Source organism: Oncorhynchus clarkii, chromosome 16 (assembly GCF_045791955.1).
Source record: "Oncorhynchus clarkii lewisi isolate Uvic-CL-2024 chromosome 16, UVic_Ocla_1.0, whole genome shotgun sequence".
Classification (NCBI taxonomy): Eukaryota; Metazoa; Chordata; class Actinopteri; order Salmoniformes; family Salmonidae; genus Oncorhynchus; species Oncorhynchus clarkii.
In genome coordinates this window covers 67,063,349-67,084,100 of record NC_092162.1, presented here as the reverse complement: position 1 = coordinate 67,084,100, position 20,752 = coordinate 67,063,349, and the positions used below count along the sequence as shown (strand labels likewise).

Genomic DNA, 20,752 nt, shown 5'->3' with positions numbered 1-20,752 from the left:
AAAGAACAGACAAACCAAATTCCAAAGCCTGGTTAGAGTTCTCTGAAACATACAGGTCTCTCCCAGCCTGGTTAGTGTTCTCTGAAACATACAGGTCTCTCCCAGCCTGGTTAGTGTTCTCTGAAACATACAGGTCTCTCCCAGCCTGGTTAGTGTTCTCTGAAACATACAGGTCTCTCCCAGCCTGGTTAGTGTTCTCTGAAACATACAGGTCTCTCCCAGCCTGGTTAGTGTTCTCTGAAACATACAGGTCTCTCCCAGCCTGGTTAGTGTTCTCTGAAACATACAGGTCTCTCCCAGCCTGGTTAGAGTTCTCTGAAACATACAGGTCTCTCCCAGCCTGGTTAGTGTTCTCTGAAACATACAGGTCTCTCCCAGCCTGGTTAGTGTTCTCTGAAACATACAGGTCTCTCCCAGCCTGGTTAGTGTTCTCTGAAACATACAGGTCTCTCCCAGCCTGGTTAGTGTTCTCTGAAACATACAGGTCTCTCCCAGCCTGGTTAGTGTTCTCTGAAACATACAGGTCTCTCCCAGCCTGGTTAGTGTTCTCTGAAACATACAGGTCTCTCCCAGCCTGGTTAGTGTTCTCTGAAACATACAGGTCTCTCCCAGCCTGGTTAGTGTTCTCTGAAACATACAGGTCTCTCCCAGACTGGTTAGTGTTCTCTGAAACATACAGGTCTCTCCCAGCCTGGTTAGTGTTCTCTGAAACATACAGGTCTCTCCCAGGAATAGAGGAATTCACAGTACAGGAAAAGTGTCATAATCTAAAACCCTAGAAGCTGTTTGTACAGAAAATAAGCTATTTAACAAAATCACTTTTGAAAAAAAGGGAAAGAACAGATTAGAAAATGAAATTAAACCATGAATTAAACACAGTGGATCAGTTATAACACATTAAAATGTTTACTGACTTAGCAATGAAAAATAATATACAGAAACATGATTAGAAAATAAATAGTTGTTGTGGTTACGATCCCCATGTCCTGTGTAGTTAAAACAATAATAAATTAACAGATTTAAAAAATAAAAAAAACTTTCCATTCTAAAATGTGACTCATCATGCCTTGAATGTTCCAGAACTGTTTGGAATGAGAGGGAGAGAGCAATCGCAACTCTTCAACACCCTGTACCATAACAGAGAATAGAGTAGTACTGTACCTCACAGTCTGAAAAGGAGGGGGAGTTGAGTTCACATGATACCCTACTCTGGGTAGATGGCATGTCTGATAGGGAGGGCTAGTGGAGTTCACATGATACCCTACTCTGGGTAGATGGCATGTCTGATAGGGAGGGCTAGTGGAGTTCACATGATACCCTACTCTGGGTAGATGGCATGTCTGATTACAGTGATCCAGTGTTTATGATTCTCATCAGGTATTTCTGCAGGTAAGACCCATTGCAGTCAGACTGAGGAGGAGAGAGGGGGGAGAGGGAGGCAACTGTTCCCAGTACATTTTGTTTCCCCATCAGAGAGGATGGTAAAAAGCAATGAGAAATGGACATCGATACACCATCTGCTCTCAGTGGAGTCTGTTAGCGTCATTTAATGTTTACATGTTGAGTACAGCCTTAGTCTAAATTCTCATTATACTTCACAACAAGCTCACTGGCAACTAAACACAGAATAAAACTACAATCTATTGGAATGAGGATGTTCTGCAGTGCTATCCTGTCTTGTGTTTTGGCTCTAGACTAATGACATTCTAAATCCCCTTGCTGGTGTTGACCCTCCTGAACTACAACAGTGTAGTAATCAGGGGTCAGTACATGTGGCCCTTTGTAGCTCAGTTGGTAAAGCATGGTACTTGTAGCACCAAGGTACTGGGTTTGATTCCCGGGATTGCTTTGAATGAAAGCGTCTGCGAAATGGCTTATATTGTTAATACATATTCTGTGACTAGGAACAAGTGGGAATAGACCTGTATTCACCTGATCCAAGTCATAATGCATAGCGCTAGACAAACTCCACCTTACTCAAACACAGAGGCTGAGTCAGATGTGTGAGAGCGATAGGAGAAATGGACATCGATACACCATCTGCTCTCAGTGGAGTCTGTTAGCGTCATTTAATGTTTACATGTTGAGTCCAGCCTTAGTCTAAATTCTCATTATACTTCACAACAAGCTCACTGGCAACTAAACACAGAATAAAACTACAATCTATTGGAATGAGGATGTTCTGCAGTGCTATCCTGTCTAGTGTTTTGGCTCTACACTAATGACATTCTAATGAACTTGCTGGTGTTCACCTTCCTGAACAGGTAGGTGCAGTCATCAGGTGATGTCATGTGACCAGGAACAAGTGGGAATAGACCTGTGCTCACCTGATCCAAGTCATAATGCATAGCGCTAGACAAACACCACCTTACTCAAACACAGAAACCGGGTCGGTATGTGTGAGAGCGTGTGCAAGACAAAATAATCTAACTTCTTCCTGCAGACTGGGTTCTATAACAGTCCCAGACATCCTCGCTGGGGTCATTAGCGTCCTGGCTCTAAGTTACGTAACATCTCTGTGGTACTCAGTGTCGCAGTCCAGCTAGTCATCTATACCAGTATCACATTCTGTTGAAGATCGACTGAGGGGTTACTCCAAACAATATACAATGAAATAGTGAATAAATACTGTACATGAAGCGAGAACACTCTTCAAATGTGAATGATTCAGGCCACATCCAAGTGAACTCAAGAGTTGGAAAACTAAGAAAGCCACCATCTGTTGTTACAAATACATCCTCCCAAACCAGACAGACAGATGAGAGAGCGAGAGAGAGAACATGCTGAGATGAGTGAAGCGTCACGGTCTGAGAAATCAGAGAATCACATTTACAATCACATTCTGTCACACTATGTACACGAAGTGGGGAAATTGCCCTTGTCGTGAGGAAAGAGAAGTTGGATGAAAAACAAGATGGATCTTCATCCAGGCAGGGACAGCACACCTGTCAGATGAGGTGTTGGTCCGTGACAGTGAATTGAGATACTTATTTTGAACTAAATAAAATAAAAATCATACTGTGAACCATTTTAGATTGAAATAAAAACCGTAAAAGAAATAGAATTAAAATATTTAGAGCGGAAATCTGGAATTTCAAAACAACAAAACTGACTCCCCGCCACTATTTTGGTAGAAGGCTGAAGGATGGGGTTTATAGAATTGAAAACACTCTCGAACCCATGGACAGATCTACGGATACAAGGAATGACAATCCATGATAACAAAATGATAGTTCTAACCATGTTGACGCTATACAGTGTTTGTTTGTATTTACCTAGTCTACAAAACAAAGAGGTATAACAAGCTTATATTTTGGATTCTGATGGGGTTTGACAATTGAACTAAGCTCACAAGGCTTTTATTAGTTATATTCTTCAAGAATCAATATGTATGTATGCATACATACATGCATACATACATACATTCATTTAAAAGTCTAAAATTGGATGTAGCAATTACAGATTGCCCCTTTAAGAGATTTTGTAATTTCAGTTGCTTTACATAATTGCTTCTAGTGTTTTTCTTGTGATAAACAACATTAAAAGCTTGGAGACGAAACACAGGAATAGTGGTTAATGTCCGGGTCCATGAAGAGAGACCCATATACATCGTTTCTCCTCAGACTAAAATCTGAGTGTTATTGCAGACCTCTACTCTTTGGTAGTTACTATGGTAACATGTAGGATAGAAGCCATTACTTTTGTTCCCAAAATCACAAGCTGTAATCTCCTAGGGGAATGGTTGTTGTCGTTTGCAAAGTGACAAGGCAAAAGCAGATTGTGAAATGTAGTCTCCTCTATCAAACAAACCAGGGCAGAAAAGCTAGGGTAAGGTCAAAGCCTAAAGATGTCTGCATTCATTCATTCATTTGTTTGTTCATTAAAATCAGTCCTTTCCTATGGTTCACAAAATTGAAAAAACAACAGTGTAGCATCTCATTGCTGCCCTCAAGTGGAAGACCACAGAAAGTCTCATCCCTCACTAAATAGAAACAAGTGCTTTTTATGGTTGTCAATGAGAAGTTGGAGGCCTTTCTCCGAGGCAGAGTCACTTTCCTCCTCCACACAAAACACCACGGGTAATCAATGTGTCTGTCAGACAGCATAGGGAGGGCGGTGTCGATACTATGGCAACGCATGTGTGGATGTTGTCGTTCTTTGTGTATGCATGACGGTACGCTTCAGTGTATGTCAGACTATGTGTTTGCGTTCCCGTAAATACTATGCAACTACGACAGTGTGTGTTTACAGTGTAATGACGGTGCCTTCCTCCTCTAAGCTCCTTCCCTCCAGGCCCCTGTCGGCAGTGCTGAGCGTGCCCAGTGAGCCGGAGCGGTTGTGGGAGGCCAGGGCTCCGTTGGTGGTGCGAAGGTCCAGGTGGGGCATGTAGCGAGGAATGAAGGGTATGGTACAGCTGGCCGAGGAGGTCCGTGGGATGGGCATGGCCTCTCCGTCCACCTCTATCACAAGGTCCTCATCATCCTCATCACTCTCCAGCTCCTCTGGATGGAAGTTCTGGATGATGTCTGCCGGAGTCGTCGCCACGGCAATGCCCGGGGAGGAGTAGCCGTAGAAACTGGTGCCACTGTCGGACGAGTGCCCCGAGCTCCCGGACGCTGCCCCGCCCCCGCCACTCCGTACGATGTTGTTGCGCTGGTTGGCCGGCTTCACCGTCACGATGAGATTGTGGCTGTTGGCGATCATCATGTCTGTCACCTGGTCCAGGGACTTGCCTTGCACCTCGATGCCGTTGACCTCCAGAACCTCGTCGTTGACGGCCAGCAGGCCAGTGCTCTCAGCCAGGCCCCCAGGCACCATGCGGGAGATGAAGATCCCAGGAACCTTCTCCAGGCCCTGGGGCGTGACCCGGACACTGGAGCCGTCTCGGATGTAGAAGCCCAGCGGTTTCTCCTGGCCGTGCTTGTAGAGGCGAACCCGGCGGTGTGTTTCAGGGAGGATGTCCACGTCGATGATGGAGGAGACGGGCCTGAAGTCCCTGGGCAGGCTGATGATCACAAGGGGCTTCTTCCGGTTGGCATCAGGCCGTAGCAACATGGTCGCTAGGACCGTCTTCTTGGGACGGGTCAGAGAGTCCAGACCAAACGCAGAGTAGTCGGCTTCCTCTGGGGGAGGGAAGAGAACAATGCATCAGAACCATATCGATATCACATGATACAGGATCTAATCTCACACCGTAAATGCTTACTGATCTTTATGGTGGAAGTATAAATCATTACTGACATTCTACCACAGACTATGCTGTAGTTATGCAAAAGCGATGGTGTTGCTCTAAGCCTGAGGCCTAGGGTTCCTTTATCTTAGAGCCCCTCCCTTGCCTTGTTACAGGGCTTTCCCCATCTCTTCCCTGGGCTTATTCTTCATGTGTAGTAAAAGCAAGCGTCGACTCCGGTCTCTCGTGGTAGGGCTTTTGGAATTCTTCAGAGGCTTACTCACGGCAACTGAGCTGCTCTGAGAAATACCTGGACTTTCACCTGAGCGTGGTGTAGAGCGGGGACAGAGTTCAAGACTCGATCGAAAGTCTAAGAAGAGGGAGAAGCAGGGCCATGGCTCTCTAATGGTTAACCACCAGCATACGGATGCCAAACATTAATATCATAACGTTCATTCCCTCCTGGGCTGTGCCCCAGCCCCCCCCTTCATCGCTCTGTCTCTTCTTCCTCCCACTTGCTATGTATGTTCTAGAATTAATTACATTTTAAATTTCACCTTTATTTAACCAGGTAGGCCAGTTGAGAACAAGTTCTCATTTACAACTGCGACCTGGCCAAGATAAAGCAAAGCAGTTTGACACATGGAATAAACAAACATACAGTCAATAACACAATAGAAAAATGTACAGTGCCTTGCGAAAGTATTCGGCCCCCTTGAACTTTGCGACCTTTTGCCACATTTCAGGCTTCAAACATAAAGATATAAAAGTGTATTTTTTTGTGAAGAATCAACAACAAGTGGGACACAATCATGAAGTGGAACGACATTTATTGGATATTACAAACTTTTTTAACAAATCAAAAACTGAAAAATTGGGCGTGCAAAATTATTCAGCCCCTTTACTTTCAGTGCAGCAAACTCTCTCCAGAAGTTCAGTCAGGATCTCTGAATGTTGACCTAAATGACTAATGATGATAAATACAATCCACCTGTGTGTAATCAAGTCTCCGTATAAATGCACCTTCACTGTGATAGTCTCAGAGGTCCGTTAAAAGCGCAGAGAGCATCATGAAGAACAAGGAACACACCAGGCAGGTCCGAGATACTGTTGTGAAGAAGTTTAAAGCCGGATTTTGATACAAAAAGATTTCCCAAGCTTTAAACATCCCAAGGAGCACTGTGCAAGCGATAATATTGAAATGGAAGGAGTATCAGACCACTGCAAATCTACCAAGACCTGGCCGTCCTTCTAAACTTTCAGCTCATAAAAGGAGAAGACTGATCAGAGATGCAGCCAAGAGGCCCATGATCACTCTGGATGAACTGCAGAGATCTACAGCTGAGGTGGGAGACTCTGTCCATAGGACAACAATCAGTCGTATATTGCACAAATCTGGCCTTTATGGAAGAGTGGCAAGAAGAAAGCCATTTTTTAAAGAGATCCATAAAAAGTGTCATTTAAAGTTTGCCACAAGCCACCTGGGAGACACACCAAACATGTGGAAGAAGGTGCTCTGGTCAGATGAAACCAAAATTGAACTTTTTGGCAACAATGCAAAACGTTATGTTTGGCGTAAAAGCAACACCCTGAACACACCATCCCCACTGTCAAACATGGTGGTGGCAGCATCATGGTTTGGGCCTGATTTTCTTCAGCAGGGACAGGGAAGATGGTTAAAATTGATGGGAAGATGGATGGAGCCAAATACAGGACCATTCTGGAAGAAAACCTGATGGAGTCTGCAAAAGACCTGAGACTGGGACGGAGATTTGTCTTCCAACAAGACAATGATCCAAAACATAAAGCAAAATCTACAATGGAATGGTTCAAAAATAAACATATCCAGGTTAGAATGGCCAAGTCAAAGTCCAGACCTGAATCCAATCGAGAATCTGTGGAAAGAACTGAAAACTGCTGTTCACAAATGCTCTCCATCCAACCTCACTGAGCTCGAGCTGTTTTGCAAGGAGGAATGGGAAAAAAATTCAGTCTCTCGATGTGCAAAACTGATAGAGACATACCCCAAGCGACTTACAGCTGTAATCGCAGCAAAAGGTGGCGCTACAAAGTATTAAATTAAGGGGGCTGAATAATTTTGCACGTCCAATTTTTCAGTTTTTGATTTGTTAAAAAAGTTTGAAATATCCAATAAATGTCGTTCCACTTCATGATTGTGTCCCACTTGTTGTTGATTCTTCACAAAAAAATACAGTTTTATATCTTTATGTTTGAAGCATGAAATGTGGCAAAAGGTCGCAAAGTTCAAGGGGGCCGAATACTTTCGCAAGGCACTGTATATACAGTGTGTGCAAATGCAGTAAGATTAGGGAGGTAAGGCAATAAATAGGCCATAGTGACAAAATAATTACAATTTAGCAATTGACACTGGAGTGATAGATGTGCAGAAGATGAATGTACAAGTAGAGATACTAGGATGTAAAGGAGAAGGAAAAAAAAATAACAAGGAGATGAGGTAGTTGGGTGGGCTATTTACAGGTGCAATGATGGTTAAGCTGCTCTGACAGCTGATGATTTTTACAATTTGTTCCGGTCATTGGCAGCAGAGAACTGGAAGTAAAGGTGGCCAAAGGAGGAGTTGGCTTTGAGGATGACCAGTGAGAGATACCTGCTGGGGCGCGTGCTACGGGTGGGTGCTGCTATGGTGACCAGTGAGCTGAGATAAGGCGGGGCTTTACCTAGCAAAGACTTATAGATGACCTGGAGCCAGTGGGTCTGGCGACCAGGAATGAAGCGAGGGCCAACCAACGAGAATACAGGTCGCAGTGGTGGGTAGTATATGGGGCTTTGGTGACGAAACAGATGGCACTGTGATAGACTGCATCCAATTAGCTGAGTAGAGTGTTGGAGGCTGTTTTGTAAATTACATCGCCAAAATCAAGGATCGGTAGGATAGTCAGCTTTACGAGGGTATGTTTGGCAACATGAGTGAAGGATGCATTGTTGCAAAATAGGAAGCCGATTCTAGATTAACATTTTGGATTGGAGATGCTTACCAGACACCTAGGTATATGTAGTTGTCCACATATTCTAAGTCAGAACCGTCCAGAGTAGTGATGCTAGATGGGCGGGCGGGTGCGTGCAGAGATCAGTTGAAAAGCATGCATTTAGTTTTACTTGCATTTAAGAGCAGTTGGAGGCAATGGAAGGAGTGTTGTATGGCACTGATGCTCGTCTGGAGGTTTGTTAACACAGTTTCCAAAGGGCCAGATGTTTACAGAATGGTTTCGTCTGCGTAGAAGTGGATCAGAGAATCACCAACAGCAAGAGCGACAACATTGATGTACACAGAGAAAAGAGTTGGCCTGAGAATTGAACCCTTTGGCACCCCCATAGAGACTGCCAGAGGTCCAGATAACAGGCCCTCTCATTTGACACACTGAACTCTATCAGAGAAGTAGTTGGTGAACCAGGCTAGGCAGTCATTTGAGAAACCAAGGCTATGGAGTCTGCCCGATAAGAATGCGGTGATTGACAGAGTCGAAAGCCTTGGCCAGGTCGATGAAGACAGCTGCACAGTATTGTCTTTTATCAATGGTGGTTATGATATCGTTTAGGACCTTGAGCGTGGCTGAGGTGGACCCATGACCAGCTTGGAAACCAGATTGCATAGCGGAGAAGGTATGGTGGGATTCGAAATGGTCGGTAATCTGTTCGTTAACTTGGCTTTCGAAGACCTTAGAAAGACAGGATAGGATAGATATAGGTCTGTAGCAGTTTGGGTCTAGAGTGTCTCTCCCTTTGAAGAGAGGGATGATCGCGGCAGCTTTCCAATCTTTAGGTATCTCAGACGATACGAAAGAAAGAGAGGTTGAACAGGCTGGTAATAGGTGTTGCAACAATTGCGGAGGATAATTTTAGAAAGAGAGTATCCAGATTGTCTAGCCCAGCTGATTTGTAGGGGTCCAGATTTTGCAGCTCTTTCAGAACATCAGCTATCTGGATTTGGGTGAAGGGGAAGTGGGGGAGGTTTGGGCGAGTTGCGGAGCTGTTGACCGGGGTAGCCAGGTGGAAAGCATGGTCAGCCGTAGAAAAATGCCTATTGAAATTCTCGATTATAATAGATTTATTGGTGGTGTCAATTTCCTAGCCTCAGTGCAGTGGGCAGCTGGGAGGAGGTGCTCTTATTCTCCATGAACTTTAATTTCCCAGAAAATGTTGGAGTTTATGCTACAAGATGCTTTCCTAACTGCCTGTGAATATTGGTTCCTAACTTCCCTGAAAAGTTGCATATTGCGGGGGCTATTCAATGCTAATGCAGTACAGGATGTTTTTGTGCTGGTCAAGGGCAGTTAAGTATTGAGTGAACCAAGGGCTATATCTGTTCTTAGTTCTACATTTTTTGAATAAGGCATGCTTATTTAAGATGGTGAGGAAAGCACTTTTAAAGAATAACCAGGCATCCTCTATTGACGGAATGAGGTCAATGTCCTTCCAGGATACCTGGGCCAGGTTGATTAGAAAGGCCTGCTCGCTGAAGTGTTGTAGGGAGCGTTTGACAGTGAGGGGTGGTCATTTGACCGCAGACCCATTACGGACGCAGGCAATGAGGCAGTGATCGCTGAGATCCTGGTTGAAGACAGCAGAGGTATATTTAGAGGGCAGGTTGGTCAGGATGATATCTATGGGGGTGCCCATGTTTATGGATTTAGGGTTGTACCTGGTAGGTTTCTTGATAATTTGTGTGAGATTGAAGGTATCAAGCTTAGATTGTAGGACGGCCGGGATGTTTAGCACATCCCAGTTTAGGTCACCTAACAGTATCAAACTCTGAAGATAAATGGGGGGCAATTAATTCCCACATGGTGTCCAGGGCGCAGCTGAGGGGGGGTCTATAACAAGCGGCAACAGTGAGACACACATTTCTGGAAAGGTGGATTATTAAAAGTAGAAGCTTGAACTGTTTGGGAACAGACCTGGATAGCAGGACAGAACTCTGCAGGACAGAACTCTGCATGACAGAACTCTGCAGGACAGAACTCTGCAGGACAGAACTCTGCAGGACAGAACTCTGCAGGACAGAACTCTGCAGGACAGAACTCTGCAGGACAGAACTCTGCAGCAGACTGCAACTCCACCCCCTTTGGTAGTTCTATCTTGGTGGAAAATGCTGGGGATGGAAATTTCAGAATTTTTGGTGGCCTTCCTAAATCAGGATTCAGACACGGCTAGGACATCCGGGTTGGCAGAGTGTGCTAAATCAATGAATAAAAACAAACTTAGGGAGGAGGCTTCTGATGTTAACATGCAAGAAACCAAGGCTTTTACAGTTACAGAAGTAAAATGATAGCATCTGGGGAATAGGAGTGGAACTGGGGGTTACAGGTCCTGGGTTAGCCTGTACATCACCAGAGGAACAGAGGAAGAGTAGGATAAGGGTACGGCTAAAGGCTATAAGAACTGGTCGACATGTTCTCGTATCCCGTGGTGTGTTGTAGTGTATGTACACACTGTGCAGTTCTCTCAGGTGATGTGGATAAACTCTTTGGACCTAAGCATCATCAGTAATTGTGTGTGTGTGTGTGTGTGTGTGTGTGTGTGTGTGTGTGTTCTGGGATAGGGTGCAGGCAGGTTGTCGATAAGGATTCCAGCCCTCATGTTGACAGACCCCCCCCCCTCCCCTCAACCAGAAAACCAAAGGATCAAGTGTAGAGGAGTATCCCATTTCAGTTCTCATGAAACATAAGTTCATTGCCTCCTTACTGTCCAGACATTACAACTGTATGCATACAAAATATAGGTTTGCATATTCACAAAAACACACACTGATATGTTAATCCAAACTCAGCTAATCCGTATGATGTAAACACAGAGGAAGCCGGCAGGGCCTTCATAAATATTCACACTCCTTTGACTGTTACGAAGTGGGATTAAAATGGATTTAATTGTAATTTTTTGGGGTCAAAGATTTACACAAAATACTGTGTCAAAGTGGATGTAAAATTATAATATTTGTAAAAAAAAATGTAAAAATAAAAAACACTAACATGTCTTGATTAGAGAAGTATTCACACCCTTGAGTCAATACATGTTAGAATCACCTTTGGTAGTGATTACAGCTGTGAGTCTTTCTGGGTAATTCTATAAGAGCTTTACACACCTGGATTGTGCAACATTTTCCCGTTATTATTAAAACAATTATTCAAGCTCTGTCAAATTGGTTGTTGATCATCGCCAGACAACCAATTTTCAGGTTTTGCAATAGATTTTCAAGCAGATTTAAGTTGAAACTAACTCGGCCACTCAGGAACATTCACTGTCTTCTTGGTAAGCAACTCCTGTGTCGATTTGGCCTTGTGTCTGTTGGAAAGCAGACAACCAGATTTTCCACTAGGATTTTGCCTGTGCTTAGCTCCATTCCGTTTCCTTTTGATCCTGAAAAACTCCCCAGTCCTTAACGATGACAAGCATACCCATAACATGATGCAGCCACCACTATGCTTGAAAATATGTAGTGGTTCTACTCCGTGATATGTTTGGGGCAAATCCAACACAACACTTTGTATTCAGGACAAAAAGTGCTTTGCCACATTTTTGCAGTTTTACTTTAGTGCCTTGTTGCAAACAAGATGCATGTTTTGGAATATTTGTATCTTGCACAGGATCTCTTCGTTTCACTCTGTCAGTTAGGTTAGTATTGTGGAGTAACTACAATGTTGTTGATCCATCCTCAGATTTCTCATATCACAGCCATTAAACTCTGTGACTGTTTTAAAGTCACCTTTGGCTCATGGCAACTGAGTCAGGAAGGACGCCTGTATCTTTGTAGTGACGGGGTCTATTGATACACCATCCAAAGTGTAATTAATTAATTCACCATGCTCAAAAGGGATATTTGATTTTGACCCATCTACCAAATCGGTGCCCTTCTTTGGGAGGCATTGGAAAACCTTCCAGGTCTTTGTGGTTGAATTGGTTTCAAAATCACTGCTCAACTGAAGGACCTTACAGATAATTGTGTGTGGGGGTTATAGAGATGAGGTCGTCATTCAAAAATCATGTTAAAACAACATTATTGCAACTTATGTGACTTGTTAAGCAAATGTTTACTCCTGAATCTATTTAGGCTTGCCATAACAAAAGGGGTTGAATACTTATTGCCTAAAGACATTTCAGCCTTTCATTTTGGGGTATTGTGTGTTGGCCAGTGACAAAACAACATTTAATACATTCAGGCTGTAGCAACAAAATGTGGAAAAAGGAGTGTGAAAACTGGGTGGTAGTCTAGCAGTTAAGAGGTTGGGCCAGTAACCGAAAGGTTGCTAGTTCGAATTCCAGAGCTAGGTGAAATCTGTCGATGTGCCCTTGAGCAAGGCACTTAACCCTAATTGCAGCTAGCAAGGCTGTTAGTCTCATTACAGCAACTAGCAAGGCTTTCAGTCTCATTACAGCAACTAGCAAGGCTTTCAGTCTCATTACAGCAATTAGCAAGGCTTTCAGTCTCATTACAGCAACTAGCAAGGCTTTCAGTCTCATTACAGCAACTAGCAAGGCTTTCAGTCTCATTACAGCAACTAGCAAGGCTTTCAGTCTCATTACAGCAGCTAGCAAGGCTTTCAGTCTCATTACAGCAGCTAGCAAGGCTTTCAGTCTCATTACAGCAACTAGCAAGGCTTTCAGTCTCATTACAGCAACTAGCAAGGCTTTCAGTCTCATTACAGCAACTAGCAAGGCTTTCAGTCTCATTACAGCAGCTAGCAAGGCTTTCAGTCTCATTACAGCAACTAGCAAGGCTTTAAAGAGTAATTTCTAATATTTTACACACACCTGATCAAAGATTAGACCTTTCCTAAATGTTATCCCTCCAACCCGCCACCACTGGTTTCCTATGGTCGATAAAGCAAGCGTAAATAGTCAATACCATGGAGCTAATGCCCCAGGACCCAGACTAATAGTCTGTGACTGTCTCGGTGTGTCCCTTTGGGGGTCAGTGTCATAATATCACAGTTACCTTTGGGCCGGGCCGCCGGGGTCACGCTCAGTGTCTTGAGACCGTTGATCAGTCTCAACTCATTTTGTTCAACGGTTGGCTGATAAAATACACATCTCACCTGCAGATATGAGTTCACCTTTATGCTCAAGGTGACAAACGTTCAGGAACGCAATTGAGTAAGTTAGCATATGTGAGTTAATAATTAATCTAACCAATCAGTGATAACTGTGTAGGAAGTAAACACCAGCATAACCCTCCAGGGTGAGCGTCAGGGTTGGGCACAAGGCCTCCAGGGTGAGCGTCAGGGTTGGGCACAAGGCCTCCAGGGTGAGAGTCAGGGTTGGACACAAGGCCTCCAGGGTGAGCGTCAGGGTTGGGCACAAGGCCTCCAGGGTGAGCGTCAGGGTTGGACACAAGGCCATTTGGTTGTATTTGTTGGCTTGTAAAGTCTGAATTTGACAGTCATTTAGTAGAAACAACATCAAACCTGTGTGTTTTCTGGACCAAATCCAACAGCTAGACATTTTTCCATGGGTCTGAAAGGGTAAACTATTCTGAACGTTACAATTTCACAGACAACGATCTTAGTCTGTGCCGCTCTGACATTGCTCGTCCATATATTTATATATTCTTAATTCCAGTCCTTTACTTGATTTGTGTCTATTAGGTATTTGTGGTGAAATTGTTAGATATATTACTGCACTGTCGGAAACAAGAAGCAATTACTACACCCGCAATAACATCTGCTAACCACGTGAATGTGACAAATCAAATTTGATTAGAATAGTCATTGGAGAGAGGATGGTAAAGACAGGACCAGAATGAACACACACACACTATTGCATTTCCAACCCCCACAGGGTGTTTAAAGTAGGGACTCTGCTCTCAGTACAGGAGTTCAAACTCAGTCCACCTTCATTCACTAATGACCACGGTCTGTTCTACCCAAACATCACATAAAACCCACTGACCACGGTCTGTTCTACCCAAACATCACATAAAACCCACTGACCACGGTCTGTTCTACCCAAACATTACATAAAACCCACTGACCACGGTCTGTTCTACCCAAACATCACATAAAACCCACTGACCACGGTCTGTTCTACCCAAACATCACATAAAACCCACTGACCACGGTCTGTTCTACCCAAACACATAAAAACTCACTATTTAGGTCAAAATCCTCTCAGAGTAGAAATGCTGAGCTAGAATCAGTTCAGCCTTTCAGACAATAATGAATAAGATTATATGGACAGGATAATAGAGCAGCACTCCTATTGTACTCTGAGGCGCTTGATAAAACGGGGCCAGGAGTGTTTATCCCAAATCAGGTCATGTGATCAGCTCCTAGCCCTTAGATACAGCGGGGGGGGGGGGGGGGGGGGGGGGGAAACAAGTATTTGATCCCCTGCTGATTTTGTATGTTTGCCCACTGACAAAGAAATGATCAGTCTATAATTTTAATGGTATGTTTATTTGAACAGTGAGAGACAGAACAAACAAAAAAATCTGAAAAACACATGTCAAAAATGTTATAAATTGATTTGCATTTTAAATGAGGGAAATAAGTATTTGACCCCCTCTCAATCAGAAAGATTTCTGGCTCCCAGGTGTCTTTTATACAGGTAACGGGGTGAGATTAGGAGCACACTCTTAAAGGGAGTGCTCCTAATCTCAGTTTGTTACCTGTGTATAAGACACCTGTCCACAATCAATCAGATTCCAAACTCTCCACCATGGCCAAGACCAAAGAGCTCTCCGAGGATGTCAGGGACAGGATTGTAGACCTACACAAGGCTGGAAAGGGCTACAAGAGGAGACCAAAATGGAGCTCTTTGGCATCAACTCAACTCGCCGTGTTTGGAGGAGGAGGAATGCTGCCTATGACCCCAAGAACACCATCCCCACCGTCAAACATGGAGGTTGAAACATTATGCTTTGTGGTTGTTATTCTGCTAAGGGGTCAGGACAACTTCACCGCATCAAAGGGACGATGGACGGGGCCATGTACCGTCAAATCTTGGGTGATAACCTCCTTCCCTCAGACAGGGCATTGAAAATGGGTCGTGGATTGGTATTCCAGCATGACAATGACCGAAAACACACGGCCAAGGCAACAAAGGAGTGGCTCAAGAAGAAGCACATTAAGGTCCTGGAGTGGCCTAGCCAGTCTCCAGACCTTAATCGCATAGACAATCTGTGGAGGGAGCTGAAGGTTTGAGTTGCCAAACGTCAGCCTCGAAACCTTAATGACTTGGAGAAGATCTGCAAAGAGGAGTGGGACAAAATCCCTCCTGAGATGTTGGCCACCAGGTTTGCACACTACAAGAAACGTCTGACCTCTGATTGCCAACAAGGGTTTTGCCACCAAGTACTAAGTCATGTTTTGCAGAGGGGACAAATACTTATTTCCCTCATTAAAATGCAAATCAATTTCTTACATTTTTTATATGTTTTTCTGGATTGTTGTTATTCTGTCTCTCACTGTTCAAATAAAACATTAAAATTATAGACGGATCATTTCTTTGTCAGTGGGCAAACATACAAAATCAGCAGGGGATCAAATACTTTTCCCCCCCCCTCACTGTAGGGCCCTGTGTTTTGAGCAAACAAGTGACATGCCTGGATTTAAACCTGTTAATAAAATATTTTTCATCAAACTGTCCCATTTTATTTTTTATGTCAGATAGTCCAGCACCATCCTTAAACTTCTTGTGTAATTCAAATTTTTCAATGATGCTTTAAAGTACAGGATAACATCTTGCTATGTCACATGATTGCGCAAAACACAGGGACCTATATCAGTCAGATATTAAGTCTAAATAATATTTTCAAAAGGCTACCGTTACAATATCTATATCTCAGGAAAAGGGAGGGTCCTAGTACCGAACACTGTGCTGCCCGGTGACATTATCCCTGACGGAGCCACCGGACATCCTGTGTGTTGCTAGGTCACAGACAGAGCAGAGGGCCATGTCAGCGTTAATGGGACACCATTATCAGGTGACAGCAATTACCTTCACATAGCAACAGGACTGTCAATCACCCATAAACCCAGAGCCATACATTCTAAATCCATTGTTCTGTCATGACCATCAGAGCATTGGGAGTTAATGACGCTAAAACAACCAATGTGTCTGTCATCCAAATGTAGATCTGGAATATGGCTGTAGTTACTGTACATTTTTAATATTGTATGACTAGGTTTGTGTTGAACTCTAGAGAATACATCTGTTCTGCTCTGGACTGAATGTTGCTCAATAAGAACTGCTCTGGAAACGGTCTCAGAAGCTGACGACAGGCCTGGATATCCCACACATGGTGAGTACCACGGTGTTCCAGGCACGAAGCGATAAAAACGGGGGAGGGAGTGAGTGGGGGGGGGGGACGGTGCTTATTAAAGAATGAAGAGAAGGGGGAGGGGTGAAAAAAAAAAAAAAGTGTTTCTATTCTGTGAGTAATGAACATACCTCCCTGGTACAGCTGAGATATAAGCTGTATGCTGATAAGAGAGGGAACAGGAGAGGGAAAAGGAGAGGAGAGGAAACAGAAAACAGGAGGACAGAAGAGTAGAGGACAGGACAGGAGAGGAGAGTAGAGGACAGGACAGGAGAGGAGAGGACAGGACAGGAGAGTAGAGGACAGGACAGGAAGTAGAGGACAGGACAGGAGAGGACAGGACAGGAGAGGACAGGAGAGGGAACAGGAGAGGAGAGGGAACAGAAAACAGGAGAGGACAGAAGAGTAGAGGAGAGGACAGAAGAGTAGAGGAGAGGACAGGACAGGAGAGTAGAGTAGAGGACAGGACAGGAGAGTAGAGTAGGACAGGACAGGACAGGAGAGTAGAGGACAGGACAGGAGAGTAGAGGACAGGACAGGAGAGTAGAGGACAGGACAGGAGAGTAGAGGACAGGACAGGAGAGTAGAGGACAGGACAGGAACAGGAGAGGGAACAGGAGAGGAGAGGGAACAGAAAACAGGAGAGGACAGAAGAGTAGAGGAGAGGACAGGAGAGGACAGGACAGGACAGGAGAGGACAGGACAGGACAGGAGAGTAGAGGACAGGACAGGAGAGTAGAGGACAGGACAGGAGAGTAGAGGACAGGACAGGAGAGTAGAGGACAGGACAGGAGAGTAGAGGACAGGACAGGAGAGTAGAGGACAGGACAGGAGAGTAGAGGACAGGACAGGAGAGTAGAGGACAGGACAGGAGAGTAGAGGACAGGACAGGAGAGTAGAGGACAGGACAGGAGAGTAGAGGACAGGACAGGAGAGGAGAGGGAACAGGAGAGGGAACAGAAAACAGGAGAGGGAACAGAAAACAGGAGAGGACTGTCTTCTGCATTTAACCCAACCCCTCTGAATCAGAGGTGCGCGGGGGGGTTCCCTCCTGTCCTGTCCTGTTTCCTCTCCTCTCCTGTCCTGTTTCCTCTCCTGTTCCTCTCCTCTCCTCTCCTCCTCTCCTGTTTCCTCTCCTGTTTCCTCTCCTGTCCTCTCCTGTTCTGTTCTGTCCTGTCCTGTCCTGTCCAGTCCAGTTTCCTATCCTCTCCTCTCCTCTCCTGCTTCCTGTCCTCTCCTCTCAATCAAAGTTCTCGATATCAGCACCTTAGGAACAGTTGTTGGGGGTTAACTGCCTTGCTCAAGGGCAGAACGGGCGTTATTTCCACCTTGCCAGCTTTCGGTTACTGGCTCAATGCTCTTAACCGCTAGGCTACCTGCCGCCCCTCCAGGGGAGAGTGTGAGAGAGAGGGGGGAGGAGAAAAGCAGTGGGGAGAATGAGAGAGAGAGAGCAAGAGAGGGGTAAGCCAGGTCTAAGGTAAAGGGAAGTAGGGAGCAGAGACCAGAAGAAGGACAAAATAACACACAGACTAAGCTTAAGCTCCAACGATATAATTCATATCATGTTGTACAACAACACATTCATGAGCCAAAAGTGGCCCGGTAACATTCACAAACTCCAAATGAATATTAAATCAATTAGCAGGTCATCACTCTTCAACTGTTTACATCTCCAGCATTATTACAGTACTGTAGTGTAGAGAGATCTTTCTGTACTGCTTTGTCTTATAAGAGGTGCACAGGCAATGCATTCCGTTCTTTAATTAGACTTTATTGTGTAAGACAGACTGACAAAGAACAGACTTTCTCCCTCTGTCATCACTGTAACATAGTGTACTTCTGCTGACCAAACTCTCCCTCCACCCTACTGTCCCTTTGTCATCACTGTAACATAGTGTACTTCTGCTGACCAAACTCTCCCTCCACCCTACTGTCCCTTTGTCATCACTGTAACATAGTGTACTTCTGCTGACCAAACTCTCCCTCTCTCTCCACCCTACTGTCCCTTTCTCTCTGTCCTTCCCTCAGTCTCTCGATGCCTCTTGCAGTCTCTGCTTCGCCCTCTGTCCCCTTTCATCCAGACTGGCTTGGTTCTCTCTGCCCTGTCTCTCACCGCTGTCTGATGGGGACTGATGATGCTGCTGGGCCATGCCTGTGCTGAATTTCAGCTTCCTGCTGCGGCCTGTACACGCAGCCTCCAAGGCGAGGGGTAAGGAGGGGGAAGACAGAGGGGAGGAAGGGGGGGAGGAGCAGGCACGTGGGTCAGTAATTCCCTTCCCTATCCGGGCAACCCTGTCGCTCATTCTCCTGAACAAAGACTTTACTGGTGATGCAGCCTGGCTCAGAACACCTCGGTCTCCCTCACCACATCGCTCATCCTCCTGGGGTTCTGCAGAGACAGGGAGCCCAGTTGTCACTTTGATCTGGGCTCTGAGGGACAGGTTAGTTTATAAATCACATATACATTTTATACTGGACCGTCTGCCTATTTAGAGCTGGGCGATGGAGACAAATATCCCCGTCACATCCTGGATAACAATATGATGAATGTGACCATGTATCTACATGAATAAGGTGTATTCCTATGTGACCATGTATCTATATGAATAAGGTGTATTCCTATGTGACCATGTTCATGTGGCACATCAACAGCCTCCATTTGATAACATTATCACCAAACTGAACTTCACCATGGTAGTCGGCAGTATGTGGAGAACTAGTGTCAATATCAGGGAATGATGAAATCATATTTCCAACATTTATATCAAGATGAGGATAAGGCCCAGCCCTACGGTGAGATAATGTCAGCTAGGAGGAAATATCTCTCATCACTAAGTTACAGTGGTACAATGCATAAAGGCCTTTGACCAAGATGGTAAACAATACCACCTGTACTTCCCTTTGGCATTTTGTTTCCCATTCCCTCCCTCCCTCCTTCCTAAGGTCTTCCACCTCTCTACTGGCCCTCAGTAGGTCAGCACTAGTTCCCCCTCTTTCCCTCCCTCCTTCCTAAGGTCTTCCACCTCTCTACTGGTCCTCAGTAGGTCAGCACTAGTTCCCCCTCTCTCCTTCCTAATGTCTTCCACCTCTCTACTGGCCCTCAGTAGGTCAGCACTAGTTCCCCCTCTCTACTGGTCCTCAGTAGGTCAGCACTAGTTCCCCCTCTCTACTGGTCCTCAGTAGGTCAGCACTAGTTCCCCCTCTCTACTGGTCCTCAGTAGGTCAGCACTAGATCCCCCTCTCACCCTCGCCCCCTCTCTTCTGCTGTCTTCCACCTCTCTACTGGTCCTCAGTAGGTCAGCACTAGTTCCCCCTCTCACCCTCCCTTCTTCCTGCTGTCTTCCACCTCTCTACTGGCCCTCAGTAGGTCAGCACTAGTTCCCCCTCTCTCCTTCCTAATGTCTTCCACCTCTCTACTGGCCCTCAGTAGGTCAGCACTAGTTCCCTCTCTCTCCCTCCCTCCTTCCTGCTGTCTTCCACCTCTCTACTGGCCCTCAGTAGGTCAGCACTAGTTCCCCCTCTCTCCCTCCCTCCTTCCTGCTGTCTTCCACCTCTCTACTGGCCCTCAGTAGGTCAGCACTAGTTCCCCCTCTCTCCCTCCCTCCTTCCTAATGTCTTCCACCTCTCTACTGGCCCTCAGTAGCTCAGCACTAGTTACCTCTCTCCCTCCCTCGCCCCTCAGCAGCTATGCACTAGTCTTCCACCTCCCTACTCCCTCAGTAGGTCAGCACTAGTCCCTCCCTCTCCCTCCCTCCCTCTCCCCTCAGTAGCTCAGCACTCTTCCCCTCTCCCTCCCTCGCCCCTCAGTAGCTCAGCACTAGTTCCCTCTCTCTCCCTCCCTCGCCCCTCAGTAGCTCAGCACTAGTTCCCTCTCTCTCCCTCCCTCGCCCCTCAGCACTAGTTCCCTCTCTCTCCCTCCCTCGCCCCTCAGTAGCTCAGCACTAGTTCCCTCTCTCTCCCTCCCTCGCCCCTCAGTAGCTCACCACTAGTTCCCCCTCTCCCTGCCTCACCCCTAATGTTTTCTCCCTCTCCACTGGCCCTCAGTAGGTCAGCACTAGTTCCCTCTCTCCCCACTGGGCCTCAGTAGCTCAGCACTAGTTCCCTCTCTTTCTCTCCACTGGGCCTCAGTAGCTCAGCACTAGCTCCCTTTCTCCGTCCCTGGCGGGGCAGCCCAGCTAACTTCTGGCCCATGGCTCCAGTGTTGTGTATGGCCTACTGTCCAGTTTAATCTACCCAGCAGTGGTGATCAGAGGCTAGCCACATTCCACTCAATGAAGGCCCCCTCT

The 20,752-nt window shown here is 45.6% G+C and overlaps 1 protein-coding gene across 1 annotated transcript in view; it reads right to left on the bottom strand.

Annotated features, from left to right (window-relative positions):
• Positions 1–1,033: 1,033 nt before the first annotated feature.
• The window catches only part of LOC139368950 (partitioning defective 6 homolog beta-like), a 32,978-nt gene continuing 13,259 nt past the window's right edge, over positions 1,034–20,752 (bottom strand). The window contains exon 3 of the mRNA XM_071108476.1: positions 1,034–5,123. Within this exon, the coding sequence (XP_070964577.1) occupies positions 4,246–5,123 (878 nt within the window). The 3' untranslated portion in view covers positions 1,034–4,245. The remainder of the gene's footprint in view (positions 5,124–20,752) is intronic.